This window comes from Enoplosus armatus, chromosome 16 (genome assembly GCF_043641665.1).
Source record: "Enoplosus armatus isolate fEnoArm2 chromosome 16, fEnoArm2.hap1, whole genome shotgun sequence".
In the NCBI taxonomy this organism is placed as follows: domain Eukaryota; kingdom Metazoa; phylum Chordata; class Actinopteri; order Centrarchiformes; family Enoplosidae; genus Enoplosus; species Enoplosus armatus.
The window spans coordinates 11,701,274-11,723,231 of record NC_092195.1 but is presented as its reverse complement, the minus strand read 5'-3'; the positions used below and the strand labels follow the sequence as shown (position 1 = coordinate 11,723,231).

The following is a 21,958-nucleotide window of genomic DNA, read 5'->3' as shown; positions in this document are numbered from 1 at the left end:
TCAAGCATGGGAATAAACCATTAAAGTCAGGAAATTAGCTTGTCAGATTAGGTGGTATGTTCCCAGTAGAGCACCTTTTTTTAAATCAGCATTCCTCAGCATGCCCTAAAGGTTGGAATGCTTTCAAGAATGTCATAATTGAATTTTGGACATTACACCATTCAAATGAACAACACACACATTTGACTTGCTGACCACATTCAATAAACTCACAGAGGCGCCATTTCGACAAATTTAATTTTTATTCAAATCACCACAACAATTCCAAATGAAACCAAATGTGTCATGTTGGAGAACAGAGGCACGGAAATGTAATTTTGGCAACACAGCGAAGATAAAGAATAGGAAGAGCAGAACACGGCATTACTTTAGTTTGGTATTACGCTCATTGAACTGAGCCTGTCATCCAGCAATGCATCCGACAAGGACCCCATCATGCCTCCTTTACATACATCCTCACTGCGACCACGTCTCCCATTATGCATTTCTGTGGGGAAAAGAGGGAGATCAGGTGCTGGACTGAAGATCAAAAGAGGTGCAGTTGCAAACATGGTGAATTCCTGCATGTGTTTTGAGTTGGGGGAAAATTTAGGCTGCAGCTATCATGCAGAGACTATTGTTACATATCTCTCTATAATATGTGTACAGCATATTCCTATTGGAGTGTTTAGTGACTTTTATAGGATTTTTCTTAATCTCTTACTTCCTAGGAAATATTAGGAGATATTTTGTTTCTTTGTCTTTAAAGTACTTAATTGTATTGCTTCCCCTTCATTACATTAGGATTTCCTGTGGTGCAATGACGTTTTAATTCCTTATTTTAACTCATTTAAGATACATGAGTTTACAAATTAGGATTCAAAAACGCATTGATGGTGGGAATAATCGGAAGCCTATTTATTCAAACATAATTATCACATCAACAGAAAGAAAGAAAACATCTGGTAAAAATGCAACCATTGCATAAACTAATTTGAAAATTATAAAGTTTCACACAAGAATAACAATCCTTACCGCTATCAATTTCCCATCTGCGATCTCCCTCTCGATATTCGTTTCCTTGCCATCCCAGCTCTGTTTCTGCACAAGCTTGCCGTTCTCCAGAGTCACCACGGTCTGCGGGGCACACAACAGAGACAAGCCGTTAATTCCCAGCACAGACAAAGACTCAGGCTGAGATTTTGGGGGGTTTTTTTCTTTTGTTTTTGCCCTCAGACCACACTAACCCTGGTCTTCCTATCGTCGGCGGTCGTCTCTTCAAACGGCTCGTTGAGCTTGAACTTGATTTCGGTGGTTTTGAAGGTGCTCTGAGACTTCATGCATACAATCCCTTGATCGTCCACGGTCACCACCAAATTGGGCTTGGTCCGATTCCCCACCTGCCGGGTCGCAAATCCCACACCTGCACAGCGGGAGGGCAAGATCACCAAACATGCATTCAATACAACACTCACTAATGAGAAATGTTTCGATGGTTTAATGTGTTGATGAGCAAACACAACTACTGGAAGTCCATTTAATGAATCAATCAATCTTAATCAGACAATTAAACTGGACTTTTTCAAAGCAGCTCCAGATTATTCCTATCATACATTTCAGATACTGTACAAATTGAAGAGCAGGATATCCACGAAATCAAAAAGCTGGAGTTACTTTAAAAAAAAACTAGCATGAGTTACAGTAAATTCACAACTGGCAGCTGACAGCCTGACAGTGATTTCCCATCAACTAGCTTAATTCTCCTACCAATAGCCTTCATGTAGTCGTCAAAGTTCTCGCTGGAAATCATCTTCCACGTCCCAACAAACTTCTCAACCATGTTTGCAGTTTCTGGTGTGATATCCTCAACAACAACCAGCGGAGTGACTCTGGATTCAACTCTCTTTCAGTGTGGGAACACACTCGGAGCGTTTTTTTAAAGGGCCAGTCCGACATCCAGCGACGCAGCGGGAACCAGTCACAGCCTGCCACGTCACACAATAGAGCGTTGAAATCCCGCCTCTAGCCTCCCTAGCTTCTAGCACCTTTAACTGAACGGGTTTTTTCATAAAACTTTTTTTAATTGTTTTTTTCCCCAAAATCTGCAACATCTTCGTGAATTTTATGTTTATATTCTAAACTAAATGGCTATTTGTCACTTCTCTGCAGAGTAAAATGTCAACATATTGTCATTGAAACCTTGGCAAACAACGGTTATTTTGTTAGCATGCAACAACGACATATCCCATTAGTCTTAAGCCAGTGGCACACTGTCAAAGCCTCGTAGGAGGTGTAGTGGGTGAATGCTAACTATTATTTATTTTATTGATCAAACCCCCCTTGGGTTATGAATGGTTACTAGTGGCTTTATTAATGGTTAATCAAAAAAAAAATCGTTGTAGCTCAATTCTAAGCCATCAAACACATTTATGTTTCCAGGTTGAGGAAAACCCCTTTGACTGGTTAGATTGTTCAACCACTTATTTCTACAAATGGGCTGCAGACAATCTAGACCAAATCCATATATCAATAACTTAATGTCATTTGCAACTGCAGACTTGATGATTAAAACCCTTTATTCCCTTGTTATTGATTTATTAACATTAATAATGTAGACTTAATGGCTTGTTAAAAAGTGAGAAACCATTAGCATTTAATAATGGACTTGCAACCTTTATAACTGCATTAATATAAATAGAAAGGATGAACATAATGTGTTCTCATTAATGGCTTATAACCGATCTATAATAAATCTATTAATAAATGATTCACTAAATAAGCCATTAGTTACAACTTATAAAACATTTTACAGAGGGTGACTCATTTGGAGGTGGTACCAATTTTACTTGCCAATATAGTATTTATCTGATAATATGAATAGTAAACCCCATCAAGAACATGTTTCAGCTGATCATAAAAAAATACATGTTCTATGTGAAAACCCATTAAGTTGCAGATGCTAATGGAACAGGAGGGAAGCTAGCAGAGTGGACATGATTTCAGGTATCTGTCACTGGGTGAAAGGTTTTTTTTTTCTTTTCAATGGGGCTGCATCTAAAACTCTGTGCCAAATTACATGTAAGCCTGCTGTGTCAAAGGTTGGAGCTTGCATAATGTTCTCTCAAATGCTGGAAAGGTCTCTTTTATCAGGAAAATGGTACATTATGCAAGGATACACCATGACCCAGCACTGATCACAGCACGTTTTTAGCAGTTAAAGCATTTCAATTGATGTCTTTAATGCGGAGAAAATAAGCATAGCTGATGTGGCTAATGTTGTTACCATTTCCCCTTAACAAGAGGGTGCAATACATTTTCAATTTGATGGTAGTAAAGTTCATGTTGATAGCAAAGAACATCTGGTAGCATTTGATCCTTTCATGGTGGAGGAATTTGGAACAGGTGATTCAAGAGGAAGAGGAGTAAGTGACTCAATATCATGCCTGTCCAAATTACGTCACATCACAATAAATGCTATGTATCTTCAGTGAATCAAATTCACACCAGAACCACCACATTTAAATGAAATAATTTTATTATAAACATCAGGAATAAACTCAGCTAAATACAGATAAATTCAACACAGATATATTTAACATGAAGATGGTTATTTCTTTGCTGGAGCTTTCGCCTGTGGATCCTTGGCTGTGCACCGTGACTGAAAAGCAGACAGCATCTCGTTGCTCGTCAACTTTGCTCCCTTCATCACCAGCCTCTCTCCATCTACTGTAGTGGAGAAAGACAAAGACACAATGAGATGACTCATAAATCCACAATGACTGATCTCTCTCACGCTGTATAAAGGACTACAAGAAGCAAAAAGGTGAAAAGTTAACTCTGAGCACAAGTCAAGTAGCACATAATGAATACCATCCGTACAATGTTCTGCTGACCCATGGCAGACATTTCTACTTTTGGTAAGTACTTGACTCAGTGTGTGGGAGTGATACTTATTGTGTACTATCATGCAGTAACAACAGCTGCATGAAATTCCAGGACTAGGTCATACAGTCTTGAGTTGTAAAAACTAGGCGTTGTGCCACCTTTTCCTGTGTTTAATGGACAGGCAGGGTTAAACTGGTGCTGGACTGACAATGCACCCTGCCTTTTCCCAAGAACACCCACCAGTACACCACAGTGGTTTCACTGGGTCAAGTGAATTTACATCCAAACGGGTCTGTAGTCTCTTCTTGATACTAGTCAAATTCAAAGAAAGTACTAGACAAAAATAGCAAATCTGAGGACATTAATATGTCAAAATGTAATTTAAGTGTTTTCCAGGCGCATTACAATGCGTTTAGTTTTTTGTTTGTTACTCTGCCGTTGTCCATCTCTGTCAACCAAAACATCCTAAATGCATCAGTGTTTAATAAAAGTCATCCTTGACTCAAGCTTGAGCTTTTACAGTTGCCAAATTAAACATCCTCTTTTTGATATTACTAAGCTTTAGACATGTAACTTCTTTATAGTGTAACAATTATTAGTGAAAATCAGCTATAAAAGATCTAGCGCATACACCTGAGTAAACAACACCAGTTGACTTCATGGGGATAAAAACTCTGTGTGACAGTTTATGACTCTCCCACACATTTGAATGTCTTCAGGTAATACTTACAATAAGTAATATCCACTATGGGTTCAGACTTGTCATGTTTCACCATGGATATCACCTCACAGTTCATGTTGGTAGCTCTGGCCTTCTCTGAGCCCACCTTGGCCAGAAACTCCCTGTGGGGCAAGAAGAGCTTATTGCAGACTGATCACATTACAGAAAGTAAAGTAACTAAGTAGATGTATCAAAGTACTGTACTTCAGTACAATTTGGAGGTACTTATATTTTACTTGCATATTTCCATTTTCTGCTACTTTACACTTCAACTTGAAATATTTTTTACAATGTGGTATGGCTATATTTACTTAAGTAACAGATATTAATACTGCTTCCTCTACTGCATTACAGATAGTAGACACAATGGTTGTTCACATATAGGGCTCATATAAAGAACATATCAAGTTCTTTAACTTCTTCTTATTATTATTATTTTCAGTTTTATTGTTCTTATTGGTTGATGAAGTTTAGTTAAGTCATGTCATCCCAACATTAACCTGAACCGTCTAATTAGCCAGAATTAAGTGACAACACCTGTGTTAGTGTGGAGGACCTCTATTTAAAACTGTTTTAATCATTTCATTTACATCTTTTCTTTAAATTTCAGACCAAATATTAAAGGCGTTTGGACTAAATTTCAAACACATCAATTCCATATACTGGCAGGTAAGTATAAAAGGGAATTGACTGAAATAAAAAACAAATATATATATATATAACCAGTAAGCAATTAGAGGTAAACTAGAGGAAAATCCTTATGTCGTGAGTATTTAATGTCAGAAACTCTTCACAGCCACATTACATACTTTAAACCATCCTAGTTAGGCCATAACAAGTTACTAGTTAAATAAGATACAGCCTTAACACTGAACTATCTAGCTAGCTGGTATAATCTCCCGGTGGTGACTGCTGTTGAACACTGTCGCCTCATTGTCAAATTACGGCTTTTATCCAAAGTCCAGTCACACAAAGCGACTCCCCGACACAACAACACATCAAACACGCACTTCTTACCGTGTGGACCGGACATTAGACTCAAACGGAGAAAACTGAACCGCTATTTTCTTCACAGCCTTCAACACCACGGTCGCTTTACTGGGAGCCGCCATTTTTTCTGTTGTGACCTCCGCTGTGACGTGCACTGACGTGTCTCACGTGGGCCAATAGAGGGCGCCAGAGGATAAAGAACTCACCAGTGTCAGGTATTACAGTCTATGGTGGTGTAACTGGGAAATTGATACAAATAAGGTACAGAAATGTCACTAATAGGCACATATAGACATAAGTGACCAGTGGATTTTATTTGAGCCATGCAGGCCTAAGAAATGTAAGATTGTGTGATGATAATAATGATTTAGGTTCTGTTTCTATGTCTGTTCATTAGTTCAATCTATATTTAATCCTCTGCTATTTGGTTGCTATTTATATTTGAACCACCACCACAGTTTCATTAACCTGTAGGCAGGGCTCATGAATATCAAAAATGTGTTTTTCTTCCTCACAATCCGTCAAAATCCTTGACAACTTTTGATTTGTATCCTGTATTTTGCTCTGAGAGTTGGTGCATTAACATTTGTGAGGTGAGGCATGAAATTTATTGGCTGCAATGCTGTACGCCTTATGTGTAAATGCATTCCAAACACGGGGTGTAGAGAAGGTGTTGTCTTTGCTGAGACCTTTTTGGTTGTTGAGTATCAGACTACTGTTGAGGCTTCTGCAGGTGTCAATGATGTACACCCACATTTCTGCTCTCTCCTATAATGTATATGTAAGCCCACTAATAACACCACTAGCAGTAAGATTAACAGCCTTTATATAGGTAATTTAAAATGCAACACAGTTAGCAGTATGTAAACAGCACCATCTCGTTCACAATGACATGACAAAGCTCATTAAAGCAAACTCATGGGGAAACTGACTGTGGCACCTTCCTGTAATCATCTGACAAACAATGTCACAGAACAGAATTACGTTAGGAGAAGACGAGTGGGGGGTCTGTCAGGCACTAAGTCAATAAAGGAGGTGCTGCTCTCCAAATAGACAATCAAACAGACACATCTCATAATCAAATAGACGAGGATGGGAAAGCTACTGCTGCTTCCTGCACTCAGCAGATGAATAAAAAAAAGTCAAAAGCCTGTCAGGGTATAAAAACATGTCAGAAATGGAAATGCATTTAAATTTTTGACTGTGTTAGCACTTCAGTCAAGTTTAATCATGGCATGAATTGCCTCTGTGAAATAAGAAAGTGTCTGTGTGTAATGGAGGAGTTCAAATCAAAACAACAATTATGCACTTTTTGCGAGGGAAGGTTGTCAAATTAGATTTTCCCAGTGGAGTGTATAACCTTGTGTGTGTGTGTGTGTGTGTGTGTGTGTGTGTGTGTGTGTGTGTGTGTGTGTGTGTATTTATCTCTTGGCCACATTTTGTCAGCAGTTTGCAGTAAATGTAAGTTCAGTATATTTTCTCTATAATCTGATAATTAAGTTTCAGTGGTCAGATATTTTTATCCCGCATTAAATGACTTGTCTTGAAAAAGACTTCAGAAAAGAGAGAGAAAACACTGCATACTAATCATGTCATCCACCCACCCACCAAAAAAAACAACAACTTTAGCATTGCGTTTGCACTTCCTTGACCTCTGGGCAGTATAGCTGGGTATTTATAGCCACTCTGTTTTCAGGGTGTGTGAAGAACAAATGTGTTATTCTCAGATCAGCACAACCGAGCTCGTACAATTTATTCTAACTTCAACACGCCTCAAGTCTCTTTCCTGAACGGCCGACAGTCCAACCCAGTGTGACGGTTGGACAGTGGAGGCACGGGGCTCTAAATTTAGACATATGGCTACTGAGAGGCAGAAGCATTTCCTATACACTCCCCACACCCACCTCAACACACACACACACACACACACACACACACTCACAGATACTTATTAAGTTGTGGTACTGTATGTCCAAAGCGGGGAAAGAGGGCGCTTAGAAACAATGAATGCTCAAGGGGACTGTTGACCTCAAAGAAAATAGAGGTATTGTCTCGGTGCAGGATTTCATCTATCAAGTTCTCTGCCTGAGCACAATAATAAGTTATGAAATGCCCTTTTCATTATTAAATGATCTTACAAGGACGCGCTGGTGTTCAGGATGTTCTGCTTGTGTCCTTTATAAAGCTGTTGGTGCTACTAGACTCTGCCATTGTTGCCTCTACAGTTACAGTTACAACCGCACTACACAACATAACATAACATGGTTCAATGTGTCACAACACAGTTAGTTTAAGAGTTCACATACCATCTGCTGTTCATACATTGGGTGACACCCAGTTTAGGTGTGAGGTAGAAGCTATGATATTATCGGATTGTTTAACGTGGAGCTCCTCCTCAGCGAATGAATCGGGAAAGATTGTAACAATTCATGTGAGAACACTCAAGGGGTTTCTTAGGAAATGCCGGTGTATTTACTGTTAGAGAAAAAGGTATTTCTCCCTCAAGAATAATACACACTATGAAAGGAAGTAGTGCTTTGGTACTGTATTCATTACACCAGTCACCATTCAAGTTTTGTCTCCCCAAGGAACTCCCAGAAGTCTTAGGGTGTCCCCAGGAGTGCGAAGAACACAAATTCATATTATCACTGACTAATACTCATGGAAAGAAAACAGCAGTGTGCTTTGAGTTATATTTCTCAACACGTTACTCATAAATCATAGTAAAAACAAACATCTTGTCTGTTGAGCTCCTCGAACAGTTTAAAGCTGCTGGTGTGAATATGTGTCTGTTGTTATTATTATACTTTTCATATCATTCTATATGTTTAGTTTCTTATTATTTTTTGTATTGTGGTAAATCATGTTGTTTTTATCCCCTCTGTTCTCTCTTTTTTTTTCTTGAGTTGAGAGGAGGTCTGTTGTACAAGTCACATCTGTTTTATTTCTTTTATTTCTTTTTCCAAATAAAAAACTGTAACAAAACTGCACTATTCTCTAAATACACCTAATATATAGTTAAATACAGTATCAAGTTTATTATTATTATTAGATATTGCATATAATTCCGTATTGATTTATTATATGTGTACATATTACACTGCAAGGGCCAATGAATAAGCCTCACCCACGCATTATTTTCTTTATTATTTATGTATTGGAAATAACGAATATGTATCTGCTAAAAACAAGATGAAGTATAACAAGGGGCGCTAAAACGTAGCTCATTTAATTCATAAATTGACTTGCAGCACATCTACCGACAGCCAGTCGAGCTTCCATCATCGTGAACTACGTTTCCCATGAAGCTTCGCGCGGCAGCGGCTCTCTGGCACTCCTCCTCCCTCCTCCTGCCTGGCGGAGCTCGGAGCGGAGCAGACTGAGATGAGCAGCTCCGCGTCTCTCACGTCCAGAAATGTGCGCAGGGTGAAGAAACGCGTCGCATCTCCTCCCCGAAGCCTCCGCAGACAACACACCACTTTGACGTCTTTAACGTAGCAGCGGGAGGTTTAGACGGAGGAAACACGCGCACTGAACAAACCCAACCACTTTCTGTTAAACCCGCCACTGAACGCTGATTTTGGATACTCCTCTCTCTCTGTCTCTCTGGTAAGCGCTCGTTGCATGTCTTCACATCTGTGTGTAAAAGTTGTGTTGCTTGTTGTGATGTGTTTCACATCATTGCTGCACTGGACTGAGAACGCGCGTGTGCGTGCGTGCGTGTGTGTGTGTGTGAGTGTGTGAGTGGGAAACTTCACTGACGGACAGTGTTCAGTAGTTGTGACTGCGGCAGCCTCTGTGGTCGCAGTGAAGCCAAATTTGAGTAGCCGTGACAGTGGAGCCGGAACAGGGACTTGTTGCCTGCCACTGAAGCATTTCGTGTTAATATTAAACGGCGCAATGACACTTGAATATTTTGGGAGCAGCAGTCTCTCTCTCTGCTCTGCCTTCTTTAAAACTGCCTTGTAGTTTGTTCTTCTAGGCTGCTGCATTAGGTTCCTTTTTAAAGGAAACCTCAATGTAATTCTGGCTGTTTATAAAATAGAGCCGTATAACCTTCACATTTCCATGGCCTCATACATTAATATTGATATCATATGAATGAACTTATATCTGAGGTTAAAATGTCTTCATATCTCCTCCGTCTTGTTTGTCTCCTTGTTTGTATTGACACAGGGAACTGGCTATGGTCTGGCATTCTTCTTCATGTGTTTTTTAAAGGTTCCCCACAACATTTATGGGAAACTATTTGATCTTCGTTTGTGCGAGATACGCCTGTACTTGTTTATGAGATGCAAATCAACTTCCCCCATAGTGACAGATAGACTGGTTTTAGTCACATGCATGCACACTGACACACACGCACACACATACACACATACCATATACTGCATGGATGCTCGTGTGTGTGGATGTTGCCAAGCCCTCTGGATATCCTCAAACATGCATAAACAGCATGGTCCTCATTGACACTGACAAGTGCATGGCCTCCCTTTCCTTATAGTGTAGAGCTACACGCATGAACAAACACACATATTGTACATGCATGTGTGATGAAGCAGAGGCACACACACACGCTCTTCCACAAGTATCTTTCTCTGTAATTGTAAATCTCTGCTGACCTGACAAATAAATAAACACCCTTTTTCACAGTCTGTCAGTTCTCCCCGAATGTATCCCCACCTCTCTCTCTCTCTCTTTCTCTCTCTCTCTCTCACACACACACACACACACACACACACACAGCCAAATGCCACCAACAGAAACCCCCTCCCTCAGTCTGTGTTGATGTTGTTGAATAGGAGCTGTTGGCAGGGCATCTACCCTGCAGCAGACTGGCTTTCACAGAAGTTGACATTCACTTCAGCAAACACAATTTGCACTTTGTTTTAGCTTCCCGTTGCCTTCACTGTACTTCCTTGTGTTATATGTTAAACATTAAGGAAATTTGCGTTTCTCTGACTACTTCTTCTTCTTTTAATAGGAACATGGTAAATAATTACCCACCTCTCTGCCAAAACTGGCAAACAGTCGTGTTTTGAATCCTAAATCTGTAACCGAGCCTAAAATGAGAGTGGGGTTCTTTTTCAAACATCACACGTCGGCCACAAGAAATACCATTCAGTGTCCAGCATGGAAGCAAAATGATCCGAATGATGCAGAGAAATCCCCAAATACTCACCCTTCTTTGTTTTCATGTTATTGTATTGCGTTTATAAAAAAGTGGCTGGCAGGCTTTTGCAGCTCATAACATGCACATGTCAGAGGGTTAGAGCTGGATGTCAGTGTACGACTGAATCTCTGTCACTCGATAAGCGACTGACTGTGTAGCGGCAAATGTAAGAGGACAGCAGCATGGCAAATGCTTTGTGACACTTTTAACTTCAGAGTATTCATAGCACGCTGCTAATGCTGGTATTTGGATGGAGACGAGGTCGGGTGCGTGCAGCTGTTGCGCGTAAGAAGGGAGATGAGTGAGGAGCAAAAGGGCCAAGAGCGTTCACAGAGGAGTTTACCAAACTGCACCAAGAAGTCCAGGGAGAGTTTGTTTTGGGTTGATATGGGCAGCCTTTTGTTCACACGCGCCTTAAAAGATCACACTCAAGCTGTCCAAACATTTTCCCATCCAGCTTGGATAGGAGGGTCTAGCCTCAGCCCACATCCACACTGAGCCTCCTGAAGTCTGAAAACGCTGCTTATGTTGTGTTTCATTACAGCCAAACTTGTTTCTACCATATCTGTCAGTTCAATATGAAGCTGGAGCAAGGAGATGGTTAGCTTAGCTTAGCATAAAGACTGGAAAGGGGGGAAAAGGTTAAAGATTATCTGCTTTCCAGCACCTTACTTTGCTTTAATTGCACATTGTATCTTGTTTATTTAATTTGTCCAAAACCCAAAGCGTAAAAAACCACAAGCTGCCTTCGGACAACAAACAGTCTGGCACATAACCCCCCCATAAAACCACAATGGAGGAAACAGAAGAGATATAACGTGTTTGATTAGTGAGTTTCATAGGCAGACAGACCCAGGTTAGCAGCTAATAGCATCTCCACTGTATTTCCCAAAGTATCGACCTATTCCTTTACATGTTTGTATCTTGCTTTCAGGAAGTATTTATGAGCAACGCTATTCATGTATGCTGTTTTAACCTCAGCAGGTCTGTTCAATCCTTGATGTAGGCTTTTGAGTCATAGCACCTTGTGGTGAAATTACTCTGCAGAAAGTCATTTGCATGACCTGAGCTGTTCGCTATTCAGGAGAGGTGAGGTTGAACAGCTGCCTGTAATTCTGCACTCATTAACTGGTCATAATGCGTCTAGACTGACAGAGAACACAGTGATGTTGCTATACTGGGCCTGGAGGTCCTACTGCTGAACGGATGAAGTATAATCGCACTCTGTTTGAATGCTGTGAGAGTAGAGTTTCATCATAGGCTGTCAAGATGTCGTTTAGCAGACTACACACATTTCACACTCACTTAGGCTTTAACAAGCAAGAACCCCATCCCCATCATTGGTAGGCAAACAGTGGAGTGTTTGGCTCTGCACCCCAGGTTTTGCAATTACCCTGTATGCCCTGTTTGACACCCCCTGTCCATCTGAGAAACACACCTCGGGGAATTAGACAGAGGATTGAGTCTGGAGGAAGCGCGTGTTGCTGTGACTACCAAAGGATTTTTGTTAAATGTCAAGCTCGCTTTGGATTGAGCTGAATTCTAACATGAAAATGGAAAATACTGTTATGTGGTGCTGTTTTTTTTTCTTTCATTGATCTGCAATGGAGCAAAACAGAAGAGCTAAATGTAATTATTTTCCCTTTAGATGCAATTTCTGCTGTGTTGGTCAGGAGGGGATTTTTACAGATTTAAATTTTTATGTTTTTATGGTGTTAACAACAAACCCAAACAACACGTTCCAAGTTGGCCTCTACTTTGTTTTCACATCGCACGGCTTAAAGTTGTTTTTAACTTTAGGAAGATGTGGGTTTTCACCTTGCATCTGGGGTTTTCGCTAAGAAAGAGGAAATGCTCACACACACCACAGTTGAGGGATGCCTCTGTGGGCTGATACTTGTTCGCTGCAAACTGTCAAGGAAACACACATTTATGTTTCTGGGTAGCTATTATAAACATTCACAAGCATTACATACACACAGCTTCATGGGCTGAGCTGACAGGGTTTAAGTCTCCATTCCCACCCCTGCATAAAAGCCAGTGTTGTATATTCAAAGGTCTTTTAATTCAAGGCCTCACCAAACTGCAAGTTTGTGGTAAATATTTCTGTATGATTTAAGGGTTTGATCATCATTAGCGTGATTTGGCTTTTAGATGCAGCCCTTTCATTTAGTGTGACTCCATGGAGTGATGCTCATTTATGTTTAATCTGTAATTTTGCGATATGAGGCCTGTCATTTTAGAAAGCTAGAAAACTCGCCGCTGGTGGAGAAATGATGATTGGCTTTGCACTTGTTCGCTCCAGCTGAATTAGGGGCGGCTGCTGAAAACGCCTCATCTCCTCTGCATGTAAAGATTAGAGGGTTCAGAGTGAGACGTGGGACAGAGAAACAAAGATTCAGTGAGTGAAGTGGGGATTGAGCAAGAAATAAAAAGCTATTAGACGGAGGGTATGACAGAAGAGGATAATAAAAAATGAGACAATTTTAATAATAAAAAGAGGATATTGATCTAGAGTGCTTCAGTTGGGTTATCACTGGTGCTCCTTTCCGTCTCCTCAACACTATTGACCCTTGCAGAATTGATTTTTCATTTGTTCTGTACAGTGTAAAGGGCACTTGTTATGCTTTTTTGAAATCCCATTTGTGGTAGTTATTAGAGCGCCCCAAAGTGCCTCTTCTCCTGAAGGGACACAAGTACACCATCTTCACAGGGTGCACTTGACCAAGTCCATGGATCTTCAACTGGTTTAGAGCTGCGCTTGGCTCAGAAATGCAAATTCCCACAGTGAAAACGGCACATCGAGAAAGATAGAAGACAAATACTCAGTTTGAAATGTCTTTTTTCACATCCCAGTAAGATCGGGAGATGCTGCTAGCTGCTTATTTGAAGCAGGGAAACTACCTAATGTTCTTCTGAGCTAACGTGTTAAATATTACTCTAGTTAATCAATGATGGATCGAATCGTTGAACCACATCTTTTCTTCAGCAACTGGAGCTCCCAACTTTGGGAAGATTTATCATCCAAGTAGGAGAATTTGTAGTAGAGATTAATGTCTTTAATGCTTTGATTACTTTTTTCTCTGTCTGTGATTGTGGTACGTAAGAAAGTGATATGGCGTTAAAAAAAACTCTTGTTGCATCAGTTTTTTAACCTTGAATGTGTGTGTGTGTGTGTGTGTGTGTGTATATATATATATACATGCTTCACTTCCAATAGCAAAAGGCAACACCTTTGAGATAAGAAACAGCTGAGCTCATTATGTAAGCATGCCAAGGTTTAGGAATGCCAAACCTCACACGTGTGTGTGTGTGTGTGTGTGTGTGTGTGTGTGTGTGTGTGTGTGTGTGTGTGTGTGTGTGTGTCTTTGCAAGAAACACCTTACACATTGTTGAAGCCAGACTTGTTTGTTCTGACGTGCAGTAGTTGGAATCCTGCCTGATCCTGCCCAGAAACACACACACACACACACTTATCAGCCAAAACACAAGTGCTAACAGATATACAGCACACACGCACCGCCAGGTTACTCACATACACACACAGAAATGAGCCTTCCTATACGGACACACATGCATAACAGATACAGTCTCCCCAATCTCAAACTCCCACACAAAATAAAACTTCAAACACGCACCAGATTCCACTTACACACACGTTACACGATTGTTTACCTCTTCCATGCATACAGCACACAGACACACACACTGTTATCAACTCAAGGTGGCCCTCAGCAATTTTCTCAAGGATAACAGGGTGTTTCAACTCTTGTTCTGCGATTCTGCAGCTCTGTTATTGTGCTGTGTGCAGACTCTGTCTGAAACAGACCTCAGCTCTGTGCTGCTGTGTGACGGAGCGAGAGAGAGAGACAGGGTTGAGGGAGAGCGTGGCGTGTTCAAGGAAAGTAAACACTGTGGATGCGATTAACTGAGATTGCCTTGGGGAAGCTCTAATGGGAAATCAGAGTCCCTCTTCCCTGGAATTGTGGGTAACACAAGTTGTTATGTATTCACCCCCTGATGTTAGAGTCTACATCGAGAGAAGGGGGGGGCAGGGTTGAGGAATTTGAAATTACTTGCATCCTGGTACAATGTCTTTGCCTTATTGTGTAGGAAACGATTTAAGCTCTATTAAGATTTTTTTAACTGTATCACACTTCATCAGTGAATAGAGTTTGCTCAGATGTCATGAAGATGGATCTTGACATAAAAAGCTCGTAAATAACTCTTGAGTTGGGATTGTTCTTCTATTTCCAAGGTCAAGAATGAACTTATGTGTTAAAATGAATAGTTTTATAGGGAAATACTTACACTTATTTGCTTTTTTGTTGGGAGAGAGATGAGAAGATCTGTACGCTAAAAATGAAGAGCTGCAGCCAGGAGACAGTTAGCATAGCTTTGCATAAAGAGTGGAAACTCGGGGAAACAACTAGCCTGGCTCTGTCCATAGGTAAGAAAATCCAACCAGCATCTCTAAAGCATGCAAATAGCCAGACTAGCTATTTACCTCTGTTTCATGTATATATATGCTTAGCTGGGCTAACCGGCTCCTGGCTGTAGCTTCATATTAATCTGTACAGACATGAGAGTGGTATCGATATTATCATCTAACTCTCAGCAAGAAAGGTCTGTTTCCCAAAATGTCAAACTATTGCACTAACTTAAAGCCAACACGAACACAACAAGAAGTCCTAAAAGTGCTATGGATGAAATCATAATAGCTCCTGAGCCTGTACGTTAGCAAATTTATCTCTATGACTGAAAACTCCATCCATGAAGAAATCTGCATGATGCAGATTTAAGCTTGAGAAAAAGCTAGTAAGTGGACCTTGAGCTGCATTGTTGGCATTGTTATGTGAACAAATTTCAATGTAAGCCACGTAGATAGTTTTTAGATGGGTTTTATCTGTTGAGTTGTTGAGATCGATCTCTGGGATCTCTGTCGCCAACCCAACACAATGGAGATGACACACTCAAAGCAAAGAAATGACATTTGGAAACAACAACAACACGTTTCCAGAAAGAATGAAACACTTTCTTGATAACCCTTTCTTGCCAGTCTTGTGTACCACCAGGTTGGATTTAGCAGGAAAACCATTTTACTTTGCCCACAGGCCACACATCTTTATTCAAGTTCTACTGATTCCAGGTCCATGTTAGACTCTTGTGTTGGCCTGCCTATTCACTGCTATCATGGGCAACTATCTGCTGTTATTGTTGCCTCTTGCTCTTCAAGTCAAATGGAGTGATGCCAAGGACTGGGAGGAGACGAGTAGCAACATGGGAAGTGTGGTTTTATTTTCACTAATACAACTTAAAACATCTTTTAGTATGTGAAGTGTGCAAAGTGTGTGTCGTGTATGAACGAGCTGTGAACTTACGGTGGCCCAATGATCAACAGCAGTGTGTGTGTGTGTGTGTGTGTGTGTGTGTGTGTGTGTGTGTGTGTGTGTGGGGGGGGGGGGGGGGGGGGGGGGGTGATGGACAGTAGACATGGGCGAGTGAACAGAGGGTGTATGCTGTCCCTTCTCTTCGGTGTAAAGTGTTGCTGATGCAGCGGACGTCCACACACAGTCACACACTGCAGGGGTGAGATGCTGTAATGTTACCCTAGGGGAGGATCCTCATCTCACACTCTGCTGGCTAAAGCACTGCAGGGAGGCTTCACACACACACACATATACACACATACATGCACATTGAGCACACACATACAGTATGCACAAAGGTCTGCTTGCACACTTATGCATGTACTGAGCCTTATTTGTATTCTGTGCAGGCTACTCATTTTTTGTCTTTGTGAGAACAAAATCTGTTTCTTTGTGTAAGAATCTGATTTTTTTTCGGTCTACTTCTGTCTGCTGTTGGACTCACCTGTGTGGCTTTCTGCAGATACAAGCAAGCCTTTGTCCTTGTTTGCATCTCTGCCTGTGTATTTCTCTCCGAGCATCTTTGCCTAAAAAGATTTTTTATTTTTATAATATGAGAAATGTGCAGTACAGTAAGGCAGTGTTCTTTCAACGTTAGGAAGGTCATCATGTGTTTATGGGGTCATGTGTTTGACATCATGTGTTTAGAGGGAAATAAAATATCTTTTCATGGACAGTTTATAACTGCAGCTGAATGAGGGACATTGGTCATGTGATGAAAAGACAAAGACTTGATTGTTGGTTGGCTTTCTGACGTCTCTGTGTGTGTATATTTAGCATTTGTTTAACATGCATGCACTGAAGTGTGTGTGTATTCCATGTTTACATGTATAGACCACTCCATATAAATTGGACATAGCGGGGAGGCACGCACACACACACACACACACACACACACACACACACACACACACACACATATCAGGTGATATTGTGGTGAGGTTTTGTGCTCTAGGGTGGTTGTTTGCTCTGTCTCAGATGAAGGATGGGACGGCCAGCGGATTGGCTTCCATCCATCAACAAGGACCCCAGGCTGGCCGACACCATTTTACACCTTCTCTCTCTCTCTCTGTCTGTTTCTCAATCCCCCTTTGTTTTTCCTCCTCTTTCTTTCTTTTCATATCGATTTATTCCGCCTTCCCTCCAGTCTACCTTATTTTTCTTCACCCTTTCTTTCTCCGCCTGTCCCTCCTCTTCATCTTGTCTTGCATTCTAGTCCTCCTCCTCCTCTCTAACCTTTGTCACCATGTCTTACTTATTCCCTTTCCCCTTTATTTGTCTCCTTTCCATTTCTCTTTCTATATTTATCACCCATCTCTCCTGTAGCCTTTTCTCTTGTACTCTCTTACCACCTTCTCTCTCTCTTTCTTTCTTTCTCACTTTCTTTTTTTGCCTTTTTCTCTGAAAACCTGCATCCATTCCACAGGGCACACACACACACACACACACACACACACACACACACACACACACACACACACACAAAGACAGTCTGTCCTGCTTACAATTAGAGCGTACCTCCCTCTTCCCTTTTCCCAAGCAGGCTCATAATAGGAAATGCCCCCGTTATCTCTATGGGCAGCGGCGTATTAATATAAGCCGTAGACAAACAAGGTGTGGGTACGTGCTATGCTATGCGTGCACTCTGATAAAATGCAATCGTGCAAGGCAGAAACTAAATGGCCAGCCTTTTCAAACTGATTTCCCCCAAGTGGTTCGTACTCATCAGTGTAGTAATGTGGTGAGAGATGGTGGAGAACAGGCAGGTGAGAAAAAGAAAAGCGAGGAAGGTGGGGAAGTTAAGTGAAAGGTAGACTTCTCCTGGGTCAAACATTGGTTTTTAAGTGTGATTTGGAGTTCATTCCTTTCCAGAGACCAAGGTAGCATCTTCAAATTACTACTACAAATTTATATATTACTACTACAAATTTATATATTTTAGATATTCAATTTACAATCATATAAAACAGAGAAAGGCAGCAAATACTCAGACTTGAGATGCTGGCACCAGCTAATAGTTGTCTTTTTCGGCTTGATAAATGGCTAACACAATGAGTAGTTTATTCAAATTGTTCCATATTAACTTTCTGACTAATTGGTCCAGCACCAAAGATCTAGTGGCACCAGAAAGGGCAACAGCAAAATTCATCTACCTCAGGAAATATGGGATTCCTGAAGCTTGACGTAGGGACTACCTGCAGGGCTATGATGAACTACTGTAGCTGGTGAATTAACCGGTTAGTCACAGTATCACGTCACAGTATCTCCCTGAATGTCTTTCTATTTTGTTTGTACGAGGCTGTTTACTCCCTCCTTGAATTTATTTCTAGGGATTGTTCACATTCAGTGAAGAGTTTGCTCAGACTCATTATGATTTATAGGTTGCATTCGTATTGACAAATAATGTTAGTTCAAAGTATGCCGAACTCGACTCTCTGAAAAAGTGACAGCACTACTCTCCACCATCGACTTCTGTCTGCAAACCGTTCCTCTTTTGTGAAAATGTTCATACTCAGAGATGGCTTAAATAAAAGTGATTGTTGCAATACAGCTAATAAGCTCCCATAACTTCCTCCATTTTGGACTCTCTACTCTCTAGTGCAAATTCATATACCACCTTTCACCAAAGTTAAAAACATGCGTAGATTTTCTTTGTGTGTGTGTGTGTGTGTGTGTGTGTGTGTGTGTAAGCCAAAGGTAAATAACACTCTGTCACAGCTGTTAAGGTCACCTGTATTAAATATCTTGCCTGTAGGACACTTCCTTACTACATGAAACTGACAATGACTTTCAATGAGGAACCTGCAAATATGCCAACTTCCTAATTATTTGTCTTTTCAGTCTTTTTATCTTTGGTCGCTGGGTTAGTGGCTCTGCCCTCACTTCAACATCAACAATAAAGGAAGTGAGAAGTTTTGATTTCTGATGCGGATTGATTTTATGATTGCTTGAAGCTATTATCTGGCTGGTTCAGAGGAAATGAGCGGCTAGTTTTATCCATTTTTCTCTGGAGAGTGGCCTTTAGCCTGATTGCAAATGACTGTTTACTGCAGGGACAGTATTTGTTAATGGACTATAGGGCATTATGTCACCAGAGAGCGTGATGTGTGTGTGTGTGGGAAGATGAGAGACAGCAAGACAGACAGGCTGTGTGTGTGTGGTCGAGTCTGAATGCAACAATTTGCAACATGAGAATTGTAGGAAAGCTTGATAAGGATGCAATTATAACCATTAGGACTTTGTGTTTTCTCTGAAATGAGGGGATTGCTTACTGATGTCCACAAGTCATCCAGGGAATTTACTCTCCTTCCCCCCGCCCCCCACCTCCATCCTCCTCCTCCCTTTCTCCATCTCTGTCACTGCTGAGTTCTTTGAATAGGCTGGTTGTTTGCCTCCGCTGGCTGCCGGTAAATATGCTACACTATCCAGGAGGAGACAATGGCAATGTCAAAACATAAAGGAAGGAAGGGAGGGAGGGAAAAAAAGGGAGATACGAAGAGAGAGTGACACAGACAGAGAATTAGACAGAGCGAGAGAGTTCTGAATGAATGAGTAAATAGAATTGGAGAAAAGATGTTTGAGCCAAGTGGAAGAACAAAGAGGTGATTGTTGAGTTAAGTTAGGGGCCTTTCAGTTCCCGGACAGTAGTCTCTGATGTTTTTCTTAGATTCCCTAATGAAAAGTTGGAGGGTGGGGCACGTTCACTGTGCTAACACTTACACTCCATGCTGCCCTTCAAGAAAAAAGGTGCAATTTACAGCTTTATTTATTTATTTATTTATTCATAAAGAACCATTAAAAGGATATTATTTTTATTTGGACAGTGGCCTTGAATGATTGTTCAGATTTGTCTTTGTGGTAAACCTATAAAGGGTTTGTATGTTTTAACTAATGGTTAATAAATCATTTACTGATGTATCAACCATTAGTAATGTATCAACCATCAGGCTGTGTTTTAGCAAGGCAAAGTTAGTGTACGACTGCTGGTATTTTGATAGCATTTGACATTTGAGAAATTTGGCCTCTTTTTTTAAAGGGAAGCAAACATGTTTATATTCCTCAAATGCAAAAAGCTATTGTTTTGTTATCGGAACTGAAGCTCATGTATCAGCACGAGTATTGAACATTTTCATCGTTTTTCTTTCAATTCCAGCCTCTCACGTATGAGGATTGGCTGCTCTTCTTTCTTTCCTATGACAACAACCTGAACCTGTTTGGGTTTTGTTTGTCCAAAGCAATTGGGCAATGTCAATTATTGATTAGACAAAAAAGTAATCAGCAGATAATTGTTGGTTGTAATGCAAAAATACAGCAGAGAATTACAGGAATATATGGCTGGAAAGGTATCAAAAACATCAGAGGTCAACCCTGCATCTACACTCATCTTTGTCAAATGCTTATCTTTGACTTGTATAATCTTTTTTTTTTCACAGCTCAGTGAGGTTGTGACGAGTACGCGTTTGGCCCAGGGAGTAGCACGTTTGAAAAATGCCTACAGAGCTTAAATGCTTAAGTTGCGTTGCGGAAGCTGCACCTTTTCTTGGATAGCAGGAGTGGGAGTTTTGACAAGAGGAAGAAAAAGAGGGAGGGGAAGATGAAAGTGGTTTACCTTCCAGCTTCTGGTAAAGGAAGTGATCTAAGTGCCAGAGAGAGAGAGAGAGAGAGAGAGAGAGAGAGAGAGGGATGGACGTTTTTAAAAGAGAAAGATTTGAGCTTGAAGAGACCCACCGCAGCAGGGTGCTCTGCTGAGCTGCAGTGAACAACGACATAAAAAGGTTTTGAACCGGAGCCAGGCCCCTGAGCTTTCTGCGAATACTGGGGGACCGAGGAGAGGAGAAAAAAAGGACAGGAAATGATGGGAGGAGAGAGAAGTTAAAGAAAATGGAGGATTAGAAGGGAGGGGTGCAGATGGAAAGAGGAGCAAGGAGACAAGAAGAAAAGAGGAAAGTGGAAAATATTAAAAGAAAGAACAGGAGAGATGAGGAAAAAATGCAGCCCTGAAATGAAGAAAAAAGTGCTTTCCAGTGTATTCTTTCAAGTTAAGGGTGAGTTAAGGATGAAGCATGGGATAGATGACTCATTTCCAAGGTAGGGCTTTAACTCTCAGAGACATTTTCTTTTATAATCAACTGCAAACATTCTTTGTACATATGGGAGATGTGAAACAGAAATTCAAACATGAAGCCTCCCTTGGAGGATGTGAGGGGATGACAGGGGAACTTTATCAAAGGCTCCGCTTTAGGTGGACTTTGGATGTGACTCATTCAGTGATGAATTCAGGAGTGTCTTTGGATCCAGAGGAATGTAGGAATGGAAGGATGGAGCTGAGGATAAGGGAAGAAACAGAGAGGAGGAGGAGGAATTTGGGGAAATGAGCCAATGGCAACTCTCAGACAGACTAGGAAGTGACAGCAGGAAGTCCAAGTTGTAATCAGACCTACTTGATGCTGATTCGCTAGACACAACATTCTTAGCACTCAGATGTAAAATTTTCCAGTCTAATGTTATCCTTCTTGCCAATTTTCTTAATCCTGAAGAGAGGACCTGATCCTTTTACAGTTTTGGGAAAAAATCATCTGAAAAAACTTGACAGAAACTGACAGAAGCTGAATTTATTTGTGTTTTTAGCCACATTAGTGCCATGGCTCCATGGAAGGCAAAGCTGGTCCGGCTGTCTGTTGGCCGGTTGAGCCACCACGTTGGTCCAGACTGAAATCAATCTCTATCTCAACAGCTATTGGATGGAATGCCGTAAAATTTGGTAAAAACATTCAGGTCCCC

The 21,958-nt window shown here is 40.9% G+C and overlaps 3 protein-coding genes across 4 annotated transcripts in view; 1 reads left to right on the top strand and 2 right to left on the bottom strand.

Annotated features, from left to right (window-relative positions):
* Nucleotides 1-223: 223 nt before the first annotated feature.
* On the bottom strand, nucleotides 224-1,873 carry fabp4a (fatty acid binding protein 4a). Of its 2 annotated transcripts, XM_070922219.1 has the most exons (4): nucleotides 1,747-1,873; nucleotides 1,227-1,402; nucleotides 1,015-1,116; nucleotides 224-487 (listed from the first exon to the last, which is right to left on the bottom strand). In XM_070922219.1, the coding sequence occupies exons 1-4, from the start codon at nucleotides 1,817-1,819 to the stop codon at nucleotides 434-436; spliced, it is 405 nt and encodes a 134-aa protein (XP_070778320.1). In that variant the 5' UTR covers nucleotides 1,820-1,873; the 3' UTR covers nucleotides 224-433. The 2 variants fall into 2 exon arrangements, with proteins under 2 accessions (XP_070778320.1, XP_070778321.1); XM_070922220.1 differs by lacking the exon at nucleotides 1,015-1,116.
* A 1,661-nt stretch (nucleotides 1,874-3,534) lies between these two features.
* Nucleotides 3,535-5,701, bottom strand: mrpl53 (mitochondrial ribosomal protein L53). The gene is made up of 3 exons (XM_070922334.1): nucleotides 5,603-5,701; nucleotides 4,595-4,707; nucleotides 3,535-3,705 (listed from the first exon to the last, which is right to left on the bottom strand). Exons 1-3 carry the CDS (start codon nucleotides 5,695-5,697, stop codon nucleotides 3,587-3,589), a joined length of 327 nt encoding a protein of 108 aa, XP_070778435.1. The 5' UTR covers nucleotides 5,698-5,701; the 3' UTR covers nucleotides 3,535-3,586.
* A 3,394-nt stretch (nucleotides 5,702-9,095) lies between these two features.
* pag1 (phosphoprotein membrane anchor with glycosphingolipid microdomains 1) overlaps nucleotides 9,096-21,958 on the top strand; it is a 44,922-nt gene continuing 32,059 nt past the window's right edge. Inside the window, exon 1 of the mRNA XM_070922307.1 lies at nucleotides 9,096-9,184. The gene's annotated coding sequence lies outside the window, so the exon portion shown is untranslated. The remainder of the gene's footprint in view (nucleotides 9,185-21,958) is intronic.

Bases quoted from the DNA above. Each gene is read 5' to 3' on its own strand.
- fabp4a (XM_070922219.1), bottom strand. From the start codon at position 1,819: ATGGTTGAGAAGTTTGTTGGGACGTGGAAGATGATTTCCAGCGAGAAC. The intron at 1,403-1,746 runs GTAGGAGAATTA...CCCGCTGTGCAG, and splicing joins CGACTACATGAAGGCTATTG to GTGTGGGATTTGCGACCCGG. The intron at 488-1,014 runs GTAAGGATTGTT...TTTTCCCCACAG, and splicing joins CAGATGGGAAATTGATAGCG to AAATGCATAATGGGAGACGT.
- mrpl53 (XM_070922334.1), bottom strand. From the start codon at position 5,697: ATGGCGGCTCCCAGTAAAGCGACCGTGGTGTTGAAGGCTGTGAAGAAA. The intron at 4,708-5,602 runs GTAAGAAGTGCG...CTTGCCCCACAG, and splicing joins TCTAATGTCCGGTCCACACG to GGAGTTTCTGGCCAAGGTGG. The intron at 3,706-4,594 runs GTAAGTATTACC...TCTCCACTACAG, and splicing joins CATAGTGGATATTACTTATT to TAGATGGAGAGAGGCTGGTG.